General features: G+C 48.9%; 1 protein-coding gene across 4 annotated transcripts in view; it reads left to right on the forward strand.

The window, feature by feature from the left end:
• The window catches only part of TMOD1 (tropomodulin 1), an 84392-nt gene that overhangs the window by 20180 nt on the left and 48686 nt on the right, over positions 1-15526 (forward strand). For all 4 annotated transcript variants that reach the window (XM_036100535.2, XM_078061499.1, XM_036100536.2 and 1 more), the window contains exon 2: positions 1344-1509. In XM_036100535.2, coding sequence (XP_035956428.1) covers positions 1390-1509 — 120 coding nt within the window. In that variant the 5' untranslated portion in view covers positions 1344-1389. The remainder of the gene's footprint in view (positions 1-1343; positions 1510-15526) is intronic.

Consider the following 15526-nt stretch of genomic DNA (forward strand, 5'->3'; position numbering starts at 1 on the left):
GGGAGCTCACCCTGCTCTAGTAGGACCTCATGTAAACTGAACGAGTTATTTCTGCGATGACTCTTCTACCAGGTAACAGCACATCTTACTTGCAGAGCGGTGCTGGCTCACGGAAATCCTGGGCGCTAGAACTTCAACAGATGAATTTGAAGGGCACAATTCAACCCATGACACCAATGCTGCACACAATAGTGTATTCCATTCCGCAGCATCGAAGGAAGTCCTGAGCTGTTGCCTCACTATTTAGCCTGTCAGCCTCAGAAAGGAGGGCGAGGGTGAGAATAGGCTCAGACACAGAGATGCTGGCAGCTTCTTGCAGCAAGCTGACATCTTCCAAGAGGAGAAGAGCCCACGGTCTCCTCAAGGTTGTCTGATGGGATAAACAAAGACAGGTGGAACTGCCATTAGGTTCATTTCAGTAAAACGCATCCTGTTGCATGTGTGGCCCCGGGTTGGGCCCTGGGGGGAGGGGGATGCAGCAAACTGACACCCTGCCCGGGGTTGGGGGGATCGCCACAGGAGACGGATGTGAGCTGAGTGGAGGGGTGTGGGCCCAGCGTGAGGGCCATGATGAGTTTTGCTTAGTGAGGGGACATGGAGGCTTCACAGCGGAGGTGATGTGTGAGCTGGGCTTGTCATATTATCAACAGTTTTAGTCAAGAGGGAGGACAGAGGGCTTAAGGCAGATCAGGGTACATATGGTGGTTCTAGAACTTCCTAGTAGCGTGATTTGCATGAGTCACTCACCTATCTAAGCTCCATGTCCTCCTCCATACAATGGGGGTAACAACAAGTATCTACTCAGAGGTTAAATTAGAAAATCCTTGCGATGTGCTTAACACAGGGCTTGGATGTGGTGGTTAACATGAGCTGCTTTCTGTGAGGCTTGACCGGGATGCTGTAGGCAAAGGACCTGCACGCAGCATGTGTTCAACTGATGCTCCTCCTCTTATAAAATCCGCTTTGGCAGAACTTCCGGCATTCATGTTTTCCATCAGGGCATGGAGTGAAGGGTGGAGGGCTGTACAGAGAAGCATTTGAACGACTTGAAGAATAAAATAGTCTTCGAGGATTCATAAGCGTTTAGAGTCCCCTGTTTACTTGGAATTAGTGGCCATGCCAATATAATCAATGACAATTTATTCAGTCACATGCCATCAGGACTTTCACTTTGCACAGTTTTATTGGAAAATTAATCCAGCTTAGTAGAGTATCCGCTATAGTAGTTATTATCCCGACGATTCATAGAACATGCCCGGCCACCATATGAATGCCAAACATTGATTTGCTCTGAGAGAGAAAATCCAGGAAGGGTCTTTCTAAGATTTTTCTCTTTCTGGTAGGTCATAGATCACAGAAACTCAGAAGACAAGCACCAATTCCCTTACCATGTCGTACAGACGAGAACTAGAGAAATACCGTGACCTGGATGAAGATGAAATCCTCGGAGCCCTCACGGAGGAAGAGCTCAGGACCCTGGAAAATGAGCTGGATGAGCTGGACCCTGACGTGAGTAGGCACTAAAGGGGACCATGTCATCACAGGTGCAGGGACAGCAACTATTACCACGTAGGGGAGGGACAGGGGCAGACTTCCCGTAGCCACCACTTCCCGTTTCCCTCTATGGCAATGACACTGGAATAACACTACCCTTGCAGGTGTGTGTGTGTGTGCGTGTGCGCACATGCGCGTGCCTGCGTGTGTTTGTGTGTTGTGTTTGTCAGGGTTTTCTAGAACAGAATCAACAGGATGTGTATATAGGGAAGAGATTTATTGTAAGGAACTGGACACGATTATGGAGGCTGACAAGTCCCAAGATCTGCAGTCAGCAAGCTGGAAACCACGAGGGTGGGCAGTGTGGTTCCAGCTTAGGTCCAAAGGCCTGGAGAACCAGTGGAGTTGATGGCGTCCTTTCAGTCTGAAGGCCGGTAGGCGCAAGACCCGGGAAGAGCCGATGTTTGAGTTTGAGTCTACAGGCAGGAGGAAAACCAATTACCCAGCTCAAGGCAGTTCTGAGGGTCAGGAAGGTCAAGATTTTTGTTCTATTCAGAACTTCAACTGACTGGATGGGGCCCACCCACATTAGGGAAGGCAATCTTTTTTTTTTTTCAGTTTCAAATGTTAATCTCATCTAGGAACATCCTTACAAGCACGCTCAGAAAAATGTTTAACCAAATGTCTGGGTACCCCGTTGCCCTGTCAAGTTGACACATAAAATTAACCATCACAAGTCTACTCCTTGTCCACTTCGCACCCATACACATCTGAAATCTTACTTCTCTCATTATAAAGACAGTAACGAGGTCATAAGAGGAAGGTAGAGTCCAGAAGAGGAGGTGAAATCCTTGAGTAATCCTGTCCTTGATATCCCATAACTTAAGTACTATGGTATAAAATTAATAATACCTAAATACTATGATATAAAATCAATACCTCTTATGTTACATGATAAGAGAGTAAGAGAGGGGGGAAAAAAACAAAGATACTTGCTTCACACACACACACACGTTCAAAACAAAATAAGGAGGAAACACTCATGACAATTATAGTCTTTGTTTCTCTAACCGGTCACATGCTTGCAGCTGGTATTTATAACTACCTTCTTCCACTCCCGTTCTGTATTCCCTTTGCCTTTAGCAAGCACCTTGTTGGTCACGATTCTTTCCTGGTTGGATGACTCAAACCTTCATTCCTGAAGGGTCTGGGCCCGTAGTAGCCCTGCGTGGATTGGGTTGTTGTCATTTTCCATTGACTCCAATCACAGGACATGGTGCTGGTAAGAAGCCCCTGGGCAGTCTCTGGATTGCAGGCAGATGCTTCCATACCTCCGATGTGGGGCAGTAGTCCAATTCCACATCCGTCACCCCGGCCAGTACAGAAACTCCTTCTCTGCCCATTGATTCAGTGCCATAAGGAGCCCCAAGTGGCCAGGCGGGAGTCTCAGTGTCCAGTCCAGTGGAGTCAGTGTTGTGTCTTCTGGCGGAAACATTCCTCCCTTTGGGACTAAGACCTCTAGACCAGAAGAGCATAAGGTCACAAGGACAGGAAGCAAAAATGCTACCAGTGGGTCACTAGGGGTAGCAGTGAGGAGGGCCCCTCTCCCCTCCATGAATCCTGACTGGGGGAGAAACAGCACCAGATATCGGGCATGGATTCAGAGTAAATACAGCCTTCTGGAGAATCTTGTCCCAGCCCCACGAGGTATCGCTCCCTAGCAAGCACTGCAACTCTCTGCAAAAGCGAGCTCCCCCGTTCTCTCCAGCTAGCTGCTGCAGGCCGTGGGGGACCCTGTGTCATGGAAGGAATTAACTGAGGAATAAAGGACAGCAAGAGTCCCTTTCACTGGTTGGGGGCATGTGTTTTTATCATTGCATTTAATAGTTGGCACATGTAAGAAGTGTGTTTAATGCTCAGAATTGGCCTCTGCAGTCCGGATGACAGGATCAAGCGGCAGGAGGCTCCCTGGTCAAGCCTGTGGTTCGGCCAGCCACCATGGAGCCGTGCGCAGGGCCGAGAAAGGGATTCCCAGGTGGCCTGCTAGACAGGGGCCTGCATCTTCTATCTATACCCAGATCCCCAGGTCAATGCTCAGTCCAGAGAAAGTACATAATGAATATTACTGAATGAGGTGAATTTTCCATTTTATATATATTTTTAGTTAAAAATGGAACATTTCACACCTTTCTTTGAAAACTTGTCATTGCTCAACTGTGGTTTAACAGTGATCCATAAAGAAAAGAACACCACTATACCATTGCACTAACCCTCAAGTAATCACAGTTAGTGTAGAGGGAGAAATGCAGGACTAGAGGTAAGATGTCCCAGCACCAACCCCGGCCCTGTCTCTTACTCTCCATGTGACCTTGGGCCAGTCCCTGTCCTTCCCTAGGCCTCAGTGTCCCCATCCATGAAATGATGGAGTTGGTTGGTCCCTTCAGGGCTCAGCTGCCATGAGCTTATAACCTGGCCTTATCTCCAGATTCAAATAAATGTCTTCTTTCTAGAAAACCCAGATTCCTAGGCTAGGGGTCCTGGATCTTAGGACCCATAGAATGACAAATCCCTCTTGCTCTTCATGACTTCCCCCTGCCCAGCCAGAGGAGATGGATCCTCTGATGGGGCTACTCCAGGGCTTTGGAAGGCAGTGCTGGTGCGAGAGCCTTGGGTCTCCTCCTCCCTCCCCTGCACCCCTGCTGCCCGGAAGCCTGGGCTTCAGGAAAAACAAGCGCTATAGGCAAGGAATAACCAAGCTCCCAGCTTTATTGCTATGAGGTGATTCTGTTCTAATTCGATCCTAGACCACTGTCACATAGAATTACACGAACAAGCAGCTTTAAAAAGTGAGAACCAAAGGGGGATTAGCTACTTTTGTCAGCTCAGTAAATATGGTGTAGTTGCCTGCGGGTGCCAGGCCCTGTGCGGGCCACCCCAGGGGACCCTGGCAGGGACCCTGCCCTCCTGTCAGTCGGCTCAGGCCGGGGCGTGCAGGCCTGATGAACAGCGTCCTGGACGGGCACAGACAGGGAGCTCAGGGAGACGACTGATTCTTACCGGTAGAGGCTTCACAGGCCAGGTGATCTGGGAACTGGGCCCTGGGATTTTTCTGAGTCAAGAATAAAAACAAAGAATTCTAGGCCAAATGGAGGCCATGAGCAAAGGCTCTCGTACGGAAGGTAACTGGGGACAGCGGTAATTAGAATCTCAGTGCAGTTTCTGCGGGGCATTAGCTGACCTTGGAAGGAGGTTTCGGCTGGATAATGGTGGAGCGGGGAGGCATGGGATGCACGGCCACCCGGAGAGTTTAGACTTTTCTCTGTAGGCCCGAGGAATCTTTGAGGGGCAGTGACTCGGTGGGCTTGCTGGTTTCAGGAACTCTGAGGAAAGATGGACCAGAGGAGGTGCCAGCGACATGGGTGGGAGGCAAAAGGCCCGGCTGGTGGTGGGACAGTTCCTTTCTGAAGCTAAGGAAGGGCCCTGCCCCTCTCCACAGACTTTCTACCATATTGCAGACTCTTTCTGTCCCCAGGGCAATGAAGTGAAGGCCTGTGCCTCTGGCCATCTGGCTGTTGGAGTTGTTCCCCTGCCGGGGAGGGGGGGGGGGATGGGGTTAAATGAAGCTGTGTCTGCAAGTCAGGCAGATGGTGCCAAAGGTCCCAGCCAAGCCTCAGACCTGAAGGGGGCAGGGGGCAGGTAGAAAAGGCCTCTCAGGACTGGAGTATAGCCCCTACCTAAGGCCTCTTGGAGCCCCAGCTGGGAGCTCTGTTTCAGCTCTAACCTGGCAAAGGGCTCCCCCAGTGCCCCCACCCCAAATATCAAGGTCTCTGGCCTCAGTAGCAAATTCCCTCTCACACAGCCAGCGCCCCTAGTCCTCCTCCCAGAAGATCTACAGGAAGGCGGGTGCCCACGGGAGGGACAGAGAACCTGGGGCCCAGAAACTAACTTGCCCCGGTCACAGGACCAGGGTGTGGAGACTCAGATTCCAGACAGGCTCCGAGTGCTCTCTCAGCTTCCACTCCGGCAAGAAGAAAATAAATGTGCTTTTGGATTTGGAGGAGGGTTGAGCAATCAAGAGACCCGTGATTCTCATACCATTGTGATTTCAAAATGGACATTTTCAAAGACCCCTTTCTCTCTAAGTTCAAGAACAAGGAAAGAGAAGTCAGAGAGAGGATAAGAGATAACAGAGACCAGTGGGGTTTTTTTGTTTTTGTCCCAGCCGCACAATTGGCCCCTTCACGGAGATGTCTCTGTTACCTGATTTGCAAGTCAGTATGTGAGTTTTGAAAAGATCTAGGGGGCCTCCCTACTTTCTGAGAGCACAAACATTCCAGCTCAGTTTCACCTGCCCTTGGCCCGTGTTCTGAGGTCAGCACAGGGAGAAGCCAAAGGTATGCAGACCAGAAGAGGTCTCGGTGCCAGCCATCTGGGAGGAGCACAGGGACCAGAAGAGTCCATGCCCCCAACTTTGAGAGCAGGAGCTGACCAAGAGAGGGGAAGGAGGTTGCTCTAGGTCACACGTCCAAACAGAACCAGACCAGGCCCCAGGTCCACTGCCCTGTCTGGGACACTCTATATGGCTTCTGCTTTCATTTCTGTTTAACAGGTGCTTATATGGCACTTCCTATGCCCAGGCACTGTTCTAAGCACTTGGAAAATCTTCATTCATTCAACCATCATCATAATCCTGTGATGCAGGCACTGTTATCAGCCCCATTTTGCAGACAAGAAAACTGAGAGGTGAAGCAAATTGTCCAACATCCCACCCCTAGGCAGTGGATGAGCCATGACACGGTTCTGAGAGCCACTCTGAAGCTTCATGGGGGTCTCAGAAAGATAGTTTGAGCCACAGCTGTGCTCTGGTTTTGTAACTGGGGTAAGTGCTGGATGAAAATCATCCTCCTTTCTTCCTGGAAGCAACCTGAAATGCAGAAGTCTGTGTTCGGTCCTGGCTCTGCTCCCAACTCAGGCATGTGTCTTCCCTATTTGGAGCTCAGTTTCCCTATCTGTAAAAGGGGTGCAGTCAGCCTAGATGCCTCTTGACACCCCCTCCAGCTCTAACCAGCTATGATTTGATGAGCAGTTCCTGGCAGCCTTGTTACCTGAATTCAGCTGACACTTCGGGGGGTTAGGGTTTCAGTGATGCAGCTGTTAAGCCTCAGTGTCACGTGACAGAGTACAGTACTCGGAGTTGGAAAGCAGCTTTGTTTGCAGCAGAGGGTTCCAAGCTTGTGCACATAAAAAAATAAAAAAATTTAAAAAAAAAAGAAGAAGAAAGAAAGAAAGCAAGAAAAAAAAAAAAGTCCCTGAAACTTTCTATCTCTCACTCTGTGGCCTGGAAAAACTTGAGCTTATCATGAGATTGTTGCACTTGGACTCCCACGGGAGAGGAATGCTCCATGTGCTAAAAGTATCCACTGTTGACTGATTCCCCAAGAGGATCTGCCCTTTCTCGTCTCTCTGGAGTTAAGTGGATGCTGCTCTGAAGCCCAGCCAACTCCTTGGTTCAGATTGCCTTTGCACCAGGCAGTGGGGAAAATGGACAACGTACAGAAACATTGAAGACTGACGGGTCACACTGTGACTTGTGCAGGGAGCCGTGTATGCGTTCTTATGGGATCAGTAGGTAGTTAACATTTACTGGTTGCACCATGGGCAAAGCTTTGTGTGGATGATCTCATTTAATCCTCTGAGAAGTTCGGTCATGGGCCCCATTTTAAAGATGGGGAAACTGAGGCTCAGAGAGATGAGGTAACCTGACCAGGATGTAACACAGATGGTGCTGGGCTTCCAGCCTCCAGCCCTGCCCCTAGAGCCCGTGCTGTTAACCACCACCTCCTGGGAGCACCTGTGGGCTGGAGCCTGCCAGGGCCCGGGTGGGGAATAACCAGCAAGTTGTTCTTTTCCAACATGATTTCCTTTGAAGTTGTTATGTTAGTTTCACCATCAATACTAATCTTCTAAAAAAGAAAGAAAAATACCATCAAGATCAAGAATTTACTTGTAAATATTGCTTGATAATGAAGCTTTGGGGAAAAGGAAGAATTTTTCTTAAGTGTCTCAGTAAAAGGATTAAAATATTAGCAGGAGGGAAGATGGTAGAGATAATCCCAACCTTATAAAGAAATCGGGTGCTGTGAGTTGGTTTTGAAGTCAGCCATTGGGAGGCTTTGGCCCTTTATAGCCACAGAAACAAGAGTGGAAAGCAACAGTCCCCTGCAGGGCCCAAAAAATAATAATCATAGCTCTTTTCTCTGTGGAGGGCTTTTTACAGGCCAGTCACTGTGCTAAGTGTTGTATGGGCATCATCTCTACGAGGATCACTACAAGGATCCTGTGAGATCGGTCCTTAAAGTTTGGGGTCCATACCATCGTAAAAAAAAGAAATGGATGACCAGATTCACACAGCTGGTAAGTGGGAGGCTAAGCTCAGGCAGACCTGTTTCTCTTAGTCCATAATGCATCAAGAGTTCTGAGAACAGGGCACCTGGGTGGTTCAGTTGGTTAAGCGTCTGCCTTCAGCTCAGGTCATGATCCCAGGGTGGTGGGATCACATTGGGCTCCCTGCTCAGTGGGGAGTCTGCTTCTCCTTCTCCCTCTGCCGCTCCCCCCTGCTTGTGCTCTCTCTCTCGAATAAATAAATAAAATCTTTAAAAGAAAAAAAAGAGCTCTGAGAACAGGGGCCATGAACTGCAAGAAGAAACAATGGAGACAAAAACCTAGAACTCTAGACTCGCAGCACTGAAAGGACCCTTAGAAACCATCTAACCTTCCCTCCCCCGCCCCCTGCATGTATGATGCAGGTAAAGAAGCTCTCATTTATGGGGTCCCTCCTGGACACACGTCATTCACTTGGTGCTTTATGCATTTCACTGAATCCTCACACCAACCTTATGATGTAAGAAGTAGTATTGACATTGTAGTGATGAAAAATCAAAACAACGGGAAAACCCCCCTGAAGCCCAGAGAGGGCAATGTTCTTAGTCAAGGTCACATAGCAGGTCAGCCGCAGACCCAGGAAGAGAACGGGGGACTTCCTGTCACACAACTTTGCTTCCCATCAGATTCCACAAAATCATAAAATCCTCCCTACTCTCCAGATGGTACCCTGTAAGCGAGGAGACGCTCTTGGCCATGCAGGAAGCAGCCAAATTTGGTCCACAGGGCTATGGTTCTCCCTTGTAACACAAACCAGCAGAATTGTGAGCCCAGGACAGAAGTAAACAGTTGAAATGGAAAGAAATAAATCTCTGCTCTAAAAATAGGCACACATCCTTAGAAACACTGCCGGCCATGTACAGAGCCAAGGATGGGCCTGGCAGGGTGAGGGTGAGCGAGGCCAGGTGTCAGTGTGTCCCCACCCTAACCTCTGTCTTCTGGCCCCATGACTACCTCCCTGCACCCCTCTCCAGCCTCCCCGGAAATCCCTCCTTTCTCTTCCACCCCCCACCTTGCCTCTTTGCTAGGGGACATCTTGGTCCCACAGCCCTTTCCCCTCGGTTCAAAAGCCTCCCATTTTTCAAGGTCCAACTTCCCTGCCCCCCCCAACCCACAGCACTGCACCTGCCCCACACTGAGGAAACTGAGCAATTTCTGTTTTGATTTTGACATTTTTAATAGGAAACATTCAAAACACATAGGAGAGTACAGACGATACTTATGTTCCCAGGATTTAGATTGAACAAAAGTAAAAATTTTACCTTATTTTATTCAGATCACCCTTAAAAAGAAAAAAAATCACCGTAGATAAAGTTTTAAGATTTTATTTATTTTAGAGAGAGAGAGAGCGTGGAGGGCGAGGGGCAGAGGGAGAGAGAGAATCTCAAGCAGACTCCATGCAGAGCGTGGAGCTGGATGCAGGGCTCGATCCCAAAACCCTGAGATCACGACCTGGGCCGAAACCAAGCATCAGACACCCAACAGACTGTGCCACCCAGACACCCCTGTAGATAAAGTTTAAACCCTGCCTTCCCACCCCCTCGTCTCTTCCTCATCTCTCCTCTTCTACTGAAGACTTTCTACTTGAGAGGCAGCAAACCAATCACCTACATCAGGTAGAGGTAGTACAAGTGAAGGAAGGAAGATGTTTCAGTTCCTCAAGGCACGTGGCCCTCCTGGTTCATCTTTCACTTTTCCACTCTTAAAAGAGATGTGGACATAAGAAAGTTTTCACTTGCAACTTAACCTCCCAGGAAGAAAAGTAACAACACAGTCAATGATGAATAGTAACTGATTCTAGACCTCTGTGTCAGCGACAGTAGGGCGTGGTGGGGACTGAGGCAAACAGGAGAGTTTGTATTTGACTAAAGGGTGCTTGCTGTTCAGCCCCACCTGTTGTTGCTGATGTGGAAGGGAAGGCCATTGAATTTTTTGCCAGATCATTGAATTTTTCCAGAGATACTGGAAATGTGAAATTGTTTTAGGGGGAGGGGAGAGGGAGAGGGAGGGAGAGAATCTCAAGCAGGTCCCACACCCAGGGCAGAGCCCGATGCAGGGCTCAATTTCACGACCCTGAGAGCATGATCTGAGCAGAAATCAAGAGTCAGATGCTTAACTGACTGAGCCAGCCAGGCGCCCCTGGAAATCTGAAGTTTTATGTGAAAGTTCCCTATTTTAAAATGTTGATGCCACATTTAAATGCACAGACCAAACCAACCCAAGTTTTGACATTTGATTGGACTGTAGGCCTCCTAGTTTGCAACTTAGCTCTGTTCTGAATGACAGGATTTTGTGTTTGTTTACATACACACACGTACACAAATAGCTAGAAGTATGGTTAGATATATGAAAAACACCTAGCCCAATGCCTGGCACATAGTAACAGCTGAATAAATGTTGAACCTGAATCTATGATTTGCCCACTAGAATCTAGGCCTCTTGAATTTGGAGCCACATTGTGCCACCAGATACAGGGCATCCAGGGACAGTTGTGGGAGTTGCGCTTTGCAGGAGACGTTGTTCACATTAAACCAGAGAGCAAATAATGTCCTTGGAGTTGTGCGGTACACAGCTTGCGCAATCAGATGCAGATATTCTGAGTGTCCCCATAATCCAGTGTCTGTTCAGTTGAACAGAAATGAATAATTATGCCCTATGATGATAAAACTAACTGGCAGTAAGCTGCATCCGTATGGAGTCCACACCTTTATTCTGAGGTTTGAAGCTAAAAAAGGCTTTTGAACTTCATTTTAGAGAAGGAGATGCCAAAGTCCGAGAGCACCGAGCACACCGTCTGTCGCTCCAGAGCCCTGGGATGAGAACCCAGGCTGTCAGTTAGGATGCAGTTTGGCGGCAAGTGTAAGACCCTGAAAATAACGTGACTTGAGCAGTGGTTTATTCATCCCTCAAGTTCAAGTCCAGAAGTGCGCCATTTAGAGCTGGTATGGAGCTCAGCTCCCCACACTTCCCCAAGTCCCAGATTCCATCCAGCTCATCTCTGGCCAGCCTGGGGTATAGTCCTCGTCCTCATGGTCCAGGGTCCTCATGGCCGTCGTAGCTGCCACGCTGCACCGGACTAGAGGAAAAGGGGAGAAAAAGGAAAGGAGAAAAGCCATTACGTAAGTGCCTTTTAAGGAAGATTACTAGAAATCGCCACTGGACACTTCTTATTGACCACAGCTTGGTGACGTGGCTCACCCTACCTGCAAGGGAGCCTGGGGAAAGTAGTCTTTAATCTGAGAGGCCTTGTGCTCAGCTGTGAGAGTAGAGTGCTCTCAGTACCAGCAAAGGGGAGGCATGATATCGGGGACCGTTTGGAGGCTGTCACTGTGAGTTCGCCAGTTTGACGGCCTGAGGTCCTGCTCTGCCAAAGTCTCCGAGGCAGAGTAAGAAGAATTGGGAGGAAATGAACCAAATCCAGGCCCTTAAAGAAAACCTCACAGAAGGCCAGCTTGGCCTTTCCTAAAACTCCCATCTGTGAACGCTGGCCCCATCCTGGACCCCCCACCCTGGCACCTTTCACGTGTCCCCTCCCCCAAACCTGCTTGGGGCAGCAGTTGGGTGGCCTGACAGATCGCTTGGGGCAGCAGGTGTGATGCTGACCCGAGGGGTGTCCAAGTCATACCATCCTCCTTGCCCAGCTGGAGCAACACTGTTGCTGGATCGGGACTATTCAGAATATGTTTTCTTAGTGGCCGGCGCATGGTGCTGGGGAGGCAGAGAAGACGAAGATACAGCCCCCTCGGTCTCCTCAGGGAGAGAGACAGCATCGACGTGCTCCAAGACAGCAGAGGGTGACGTTATATAAGCGCTGGCAGGGTGCCCAGGGGAGTTTGGACAGAGAATTTCCAGATCAATGTGGGGAGCACTGCAAAGGCCAAACAGGGTGCCCAAGGGAAAGACTTTAAAAGACAAATGCAGGGGAGGAGGCGGGAGGGAATGCCAGGCAGCGGGCACAGCCTGCTCACAGGCGGCAGCTCGAGAGCAGGGTGCGGCTGTGGAATGTGGAGCAGCCTAGAGAGGCTGGGACCTGGAATCCTTGAACAGAGGAGGAAGATCAGGAGGCTGGAGCAGCCTGGGGTCAAATCATGAAAAGGTCTCTGTACCTGGCTGATGAATTTGGTTGTGACTCTGTAGATTAGTAGAGGCCCTGAGCATCTGTGAGTGGACTGGGGAGCGACACGGTTGGACGCTGATGTTGGTGAGGTCCGGCTGGCTGATGGGAGGGGAATGTTTCGTAAACATAACCTGTGCTTTCACACCTATGTGCCCATATTCATGCTGCGCCCTATTGAAATCCTGACCCCTCTTTACAAGCTTCCGTCAAGGGCGCCTGGGTGGCTCAGTCGTTAAGCGTCTGCCTTCGGCTCAGGTCATGATCCCGGGGTCCTGGGATCGAGCCCCGCATCGGGCTCCCTGCTCAGCGGGGAGTCTGCTTCTCCCTCTCCCTCTCCCTCTGTGCTCTTGTGCTCTCTTTCTCTCAAATAAATAAATAAAATCTTTAAAAAGAAAAGAAAGAAAGCTCTGTTGAAGCCCCACTGAATGATTTCTAGTGGAATCTAGAAGCTGCTGGTCAAGAATGCAGAGGCAGAGTGCTCAGTATGATCCAGGCCCTGCGGGGCTAGAGGGCCTCATTTTATACAAGGGGAAACAGACCTGGCAGGTAACTGAAAAATAAAAGTCCTCAAGTCCAGTTAGAAAAATGTGGTTTTTTGGCCAAATACCTTGTGAAATGTAATCATGTGACTGACTGGCCTGTAAAACGTTTGGCCTTGCTGATGTGGTGGAAAGGGGTGGGGCATCTAGGATAGGCTTAGGTCCTTTAAAACGGGAGGGGGAGAGAAGTCAGTGGGCATTTGGGGCAGTTCAGCCTCCTGGGTTTCACTCTTACCCCGGGACAGGAACTCCATGCCTCGGGGCCTCAGTTTCTCCATCTGTAAACTGAGACTGGTTTGATAAGGAGGTGAGCTCTTGCTTTCTAACACACTTGGAGAGGAAGCCTGGTTCTCACGTGGCGCCACGTCTGGTTTCCAGGGTCTGTTCCTAGAGGAAGCCCGTCAGGCGGGATGGAACATTTTCTGTGGCTTGGAAGTCAAGAGTCCCGGGCTCTCAGTCCAGCGTCTGACCTCAAGCTAGGCCCTTCCCCTCCCTGACCCTCGGCCGGCTGCTCCCAATATGCAGTAAAGGCATTGTCCTCCACGGCCCGTCCTCTTCTGGGGAGTTGTGTGGGGCTTAGTCACAGCACAGCAATCCAGGACTCCTGGAGCTCGGACCATGGCGGGGGGCACCTTTAATATTCATTTGTCCTTAGACATAGTTGCTTTATTTGAGAAAAGTGATAAAGTTGCTTGTTTATTTTGTCGCTGTGAAGAAGCAGATTAGGGTACATTTCATGTATGATTAGCCACCAGCCTGGAAATGGTCATACTGATCCTTGGGCATGCTAATTATATACAGTGTCATCTGTATATAAACTCAGGCTTTCTGGCTCTTTCTGTGCCTCAGTTTCCTCAACTGGAAATGAAAGAATCGGTCCAGAGGCTCTCTTAGAGATTTGCAGCCCCTTTAATACATAGTGTGTGTGTGTTTGTGTGTGAATGAGTCAGTGTATGTGCCTGTGTGTTGTGTATGTGTGCATGTCTGAACAAGCCCACAGTGGTCCCAGCTGAGATGGCTTCTGACGTAGCCCAAACTATCTATAGCAATGATAATTGTGCAGATGCTTGATATTTGGCCTTTCTGGCCTCTGTCGGCAGGGTATTAGAGCTCCTCACAGTCCCGTTAAGGATCCGTCAAAGTTTCCATCGTCCTTTGGACAACTGGACTCCAGAGTGCGGGTGTGGAAGTCAAATTAAGATGATAACCTGCCAAGCTGCACATCCGAGTTTTAATTTTAAAAGCATTTAAAAGGAAGTCACCATTTAAAAACCCACGAGTAGGGAACCACAGGAAAAGCTTGCCTAATTTTTCCCCTACGATTATTTCTAAAAACGTATTAAAAATTCCATGTGTTTTTATAATTTTTAAAACCACTACATTGAAAACTCATGGATATACCTCTTTCTTCCTCTAGTCCAGAGCCTGATACGGGTGAGACACTCGAGTAGATATTTGTCGAATAAATGAATGAATATCTTGATTTTCTCTACACTGAATTCTAGTCTGATAGAAACCTGAGATCCGATGTGGCAAAACGGCAGCCCACAGACCCAGTCTGGCCTGCAGATGTGTTTTCTGTGACCTGAACATTGTTTTTAAAATACTTGGACTTTGTGTCAATGTTTAAAAATCAAGAGCTTTCGGGCGCCTGGGTGGCTCAGTTGGTTAAAAATCAAGAGCTTTCACATAAAGATGAGCAGATCTAATAGCACCACCCATATTCTCATATGGTGATAGTTCTGAGCTGGGTGGTGTAGAGGCACCGGAAGCCCCAGTGTACCACAGTCCCCACCACTCCCAAGCATCTCACACATATAATTTTAGCCTAAGATCAGAGAGCCGCCCTCATCACAGGAGTACATTTCCAAGTGTAAGGAAGGACGTGAAGACGTGCTCTGAGTCCTGGGTACCAAGGTTGTCTCCCAAAGCAAACCTTACCCCTTACCAACCTGTCTTTGGAGTGAAGATGCATGTGTGCCATGCGCCTGGCAAGACCTCTCCCTCTGATGGAGAGCTGACATGTGCCCTGGGGGAGCCAGACCGAATCGTCCCTTGGAACTAGCTACAGAGAAGGACTTGCCCAGCAAATTTCCCATGCGCACACTTTAAGATCAGGAGAACGAGATAAATTCCTTCAAGGTTCGAGGTTCCAGTGACCACAGGCATCGTGGAAATATACAACCTTTACTGGCAACGTAGAAGCTAGCGATAGACTGTTGTTTGCTATTTAGTGAAGCAGACCCCCGTTTCGGATCTTGATTAACTCGAAAAGCGAAAACAATGCAGTGTTTTCCATACAGGCAGTAATGGACGCTCTGCTCTCATTTTCTTCTACCTCTCCCATTGACTGCCCCTCTCCCCGGTTGCTCCAAATTAGAGATCTCTTTGTGGGGTCCTGGCCCTGCCTGTTAGCACACTGCCTGGACACATGAGGTGTTTGTTGACTGAACAAGGAATACAGGAATGAAAGAGACATCTCCACACATACGTGTTCACCAAATGCTCTCCTGGTCAGAGCCACCAACAAAATGGTTGTGGGAGCTCTTTTCCTCACCAGCTGGATAGCCTGCGTCTGAGACTCAGTTTTAGGTTCTAAGAGTCCTGAGAGATCCAAGGCAGTATTTTCTCACCCATTTAACTTCTCCATGACTAAATTTACACAGTGAGGCTCATCACATCATCAAACAGGACACCATTTTAAATTTGGCCAGCATCACTACCAGTCACTGGCATGCAAAGGGCCTTCTGTCCCTGGAGGTCCCTGACCGTTTAGCTACTGCATTAGCCATTTTTATAATTTTTCCCTAGCTAACATGCACCTTTTTTTTTTTTTTTTTTTTAAAGATTTTATTTATTTATTTGACAGAGAGAGACATAGAAAGAGAACACAAGTAGAGGGGGACTGGGAGAGGGAGAAGCAGGCCTCCCGCTG

This window comes from Halichoerus grypus, chromosome 14 (assembly GCF_964656455.1).
Source record: "Halichoerus grypus chromosome 14, mHalGry1.hap1.1, whole genome shotgun sequence".
Taxonomy (NCBI): Eukaryota; Metazoa; Chordata; class Mammalia; order Carnivora; family Phocidae; genus Halichoerus; species Halichoerus grypus.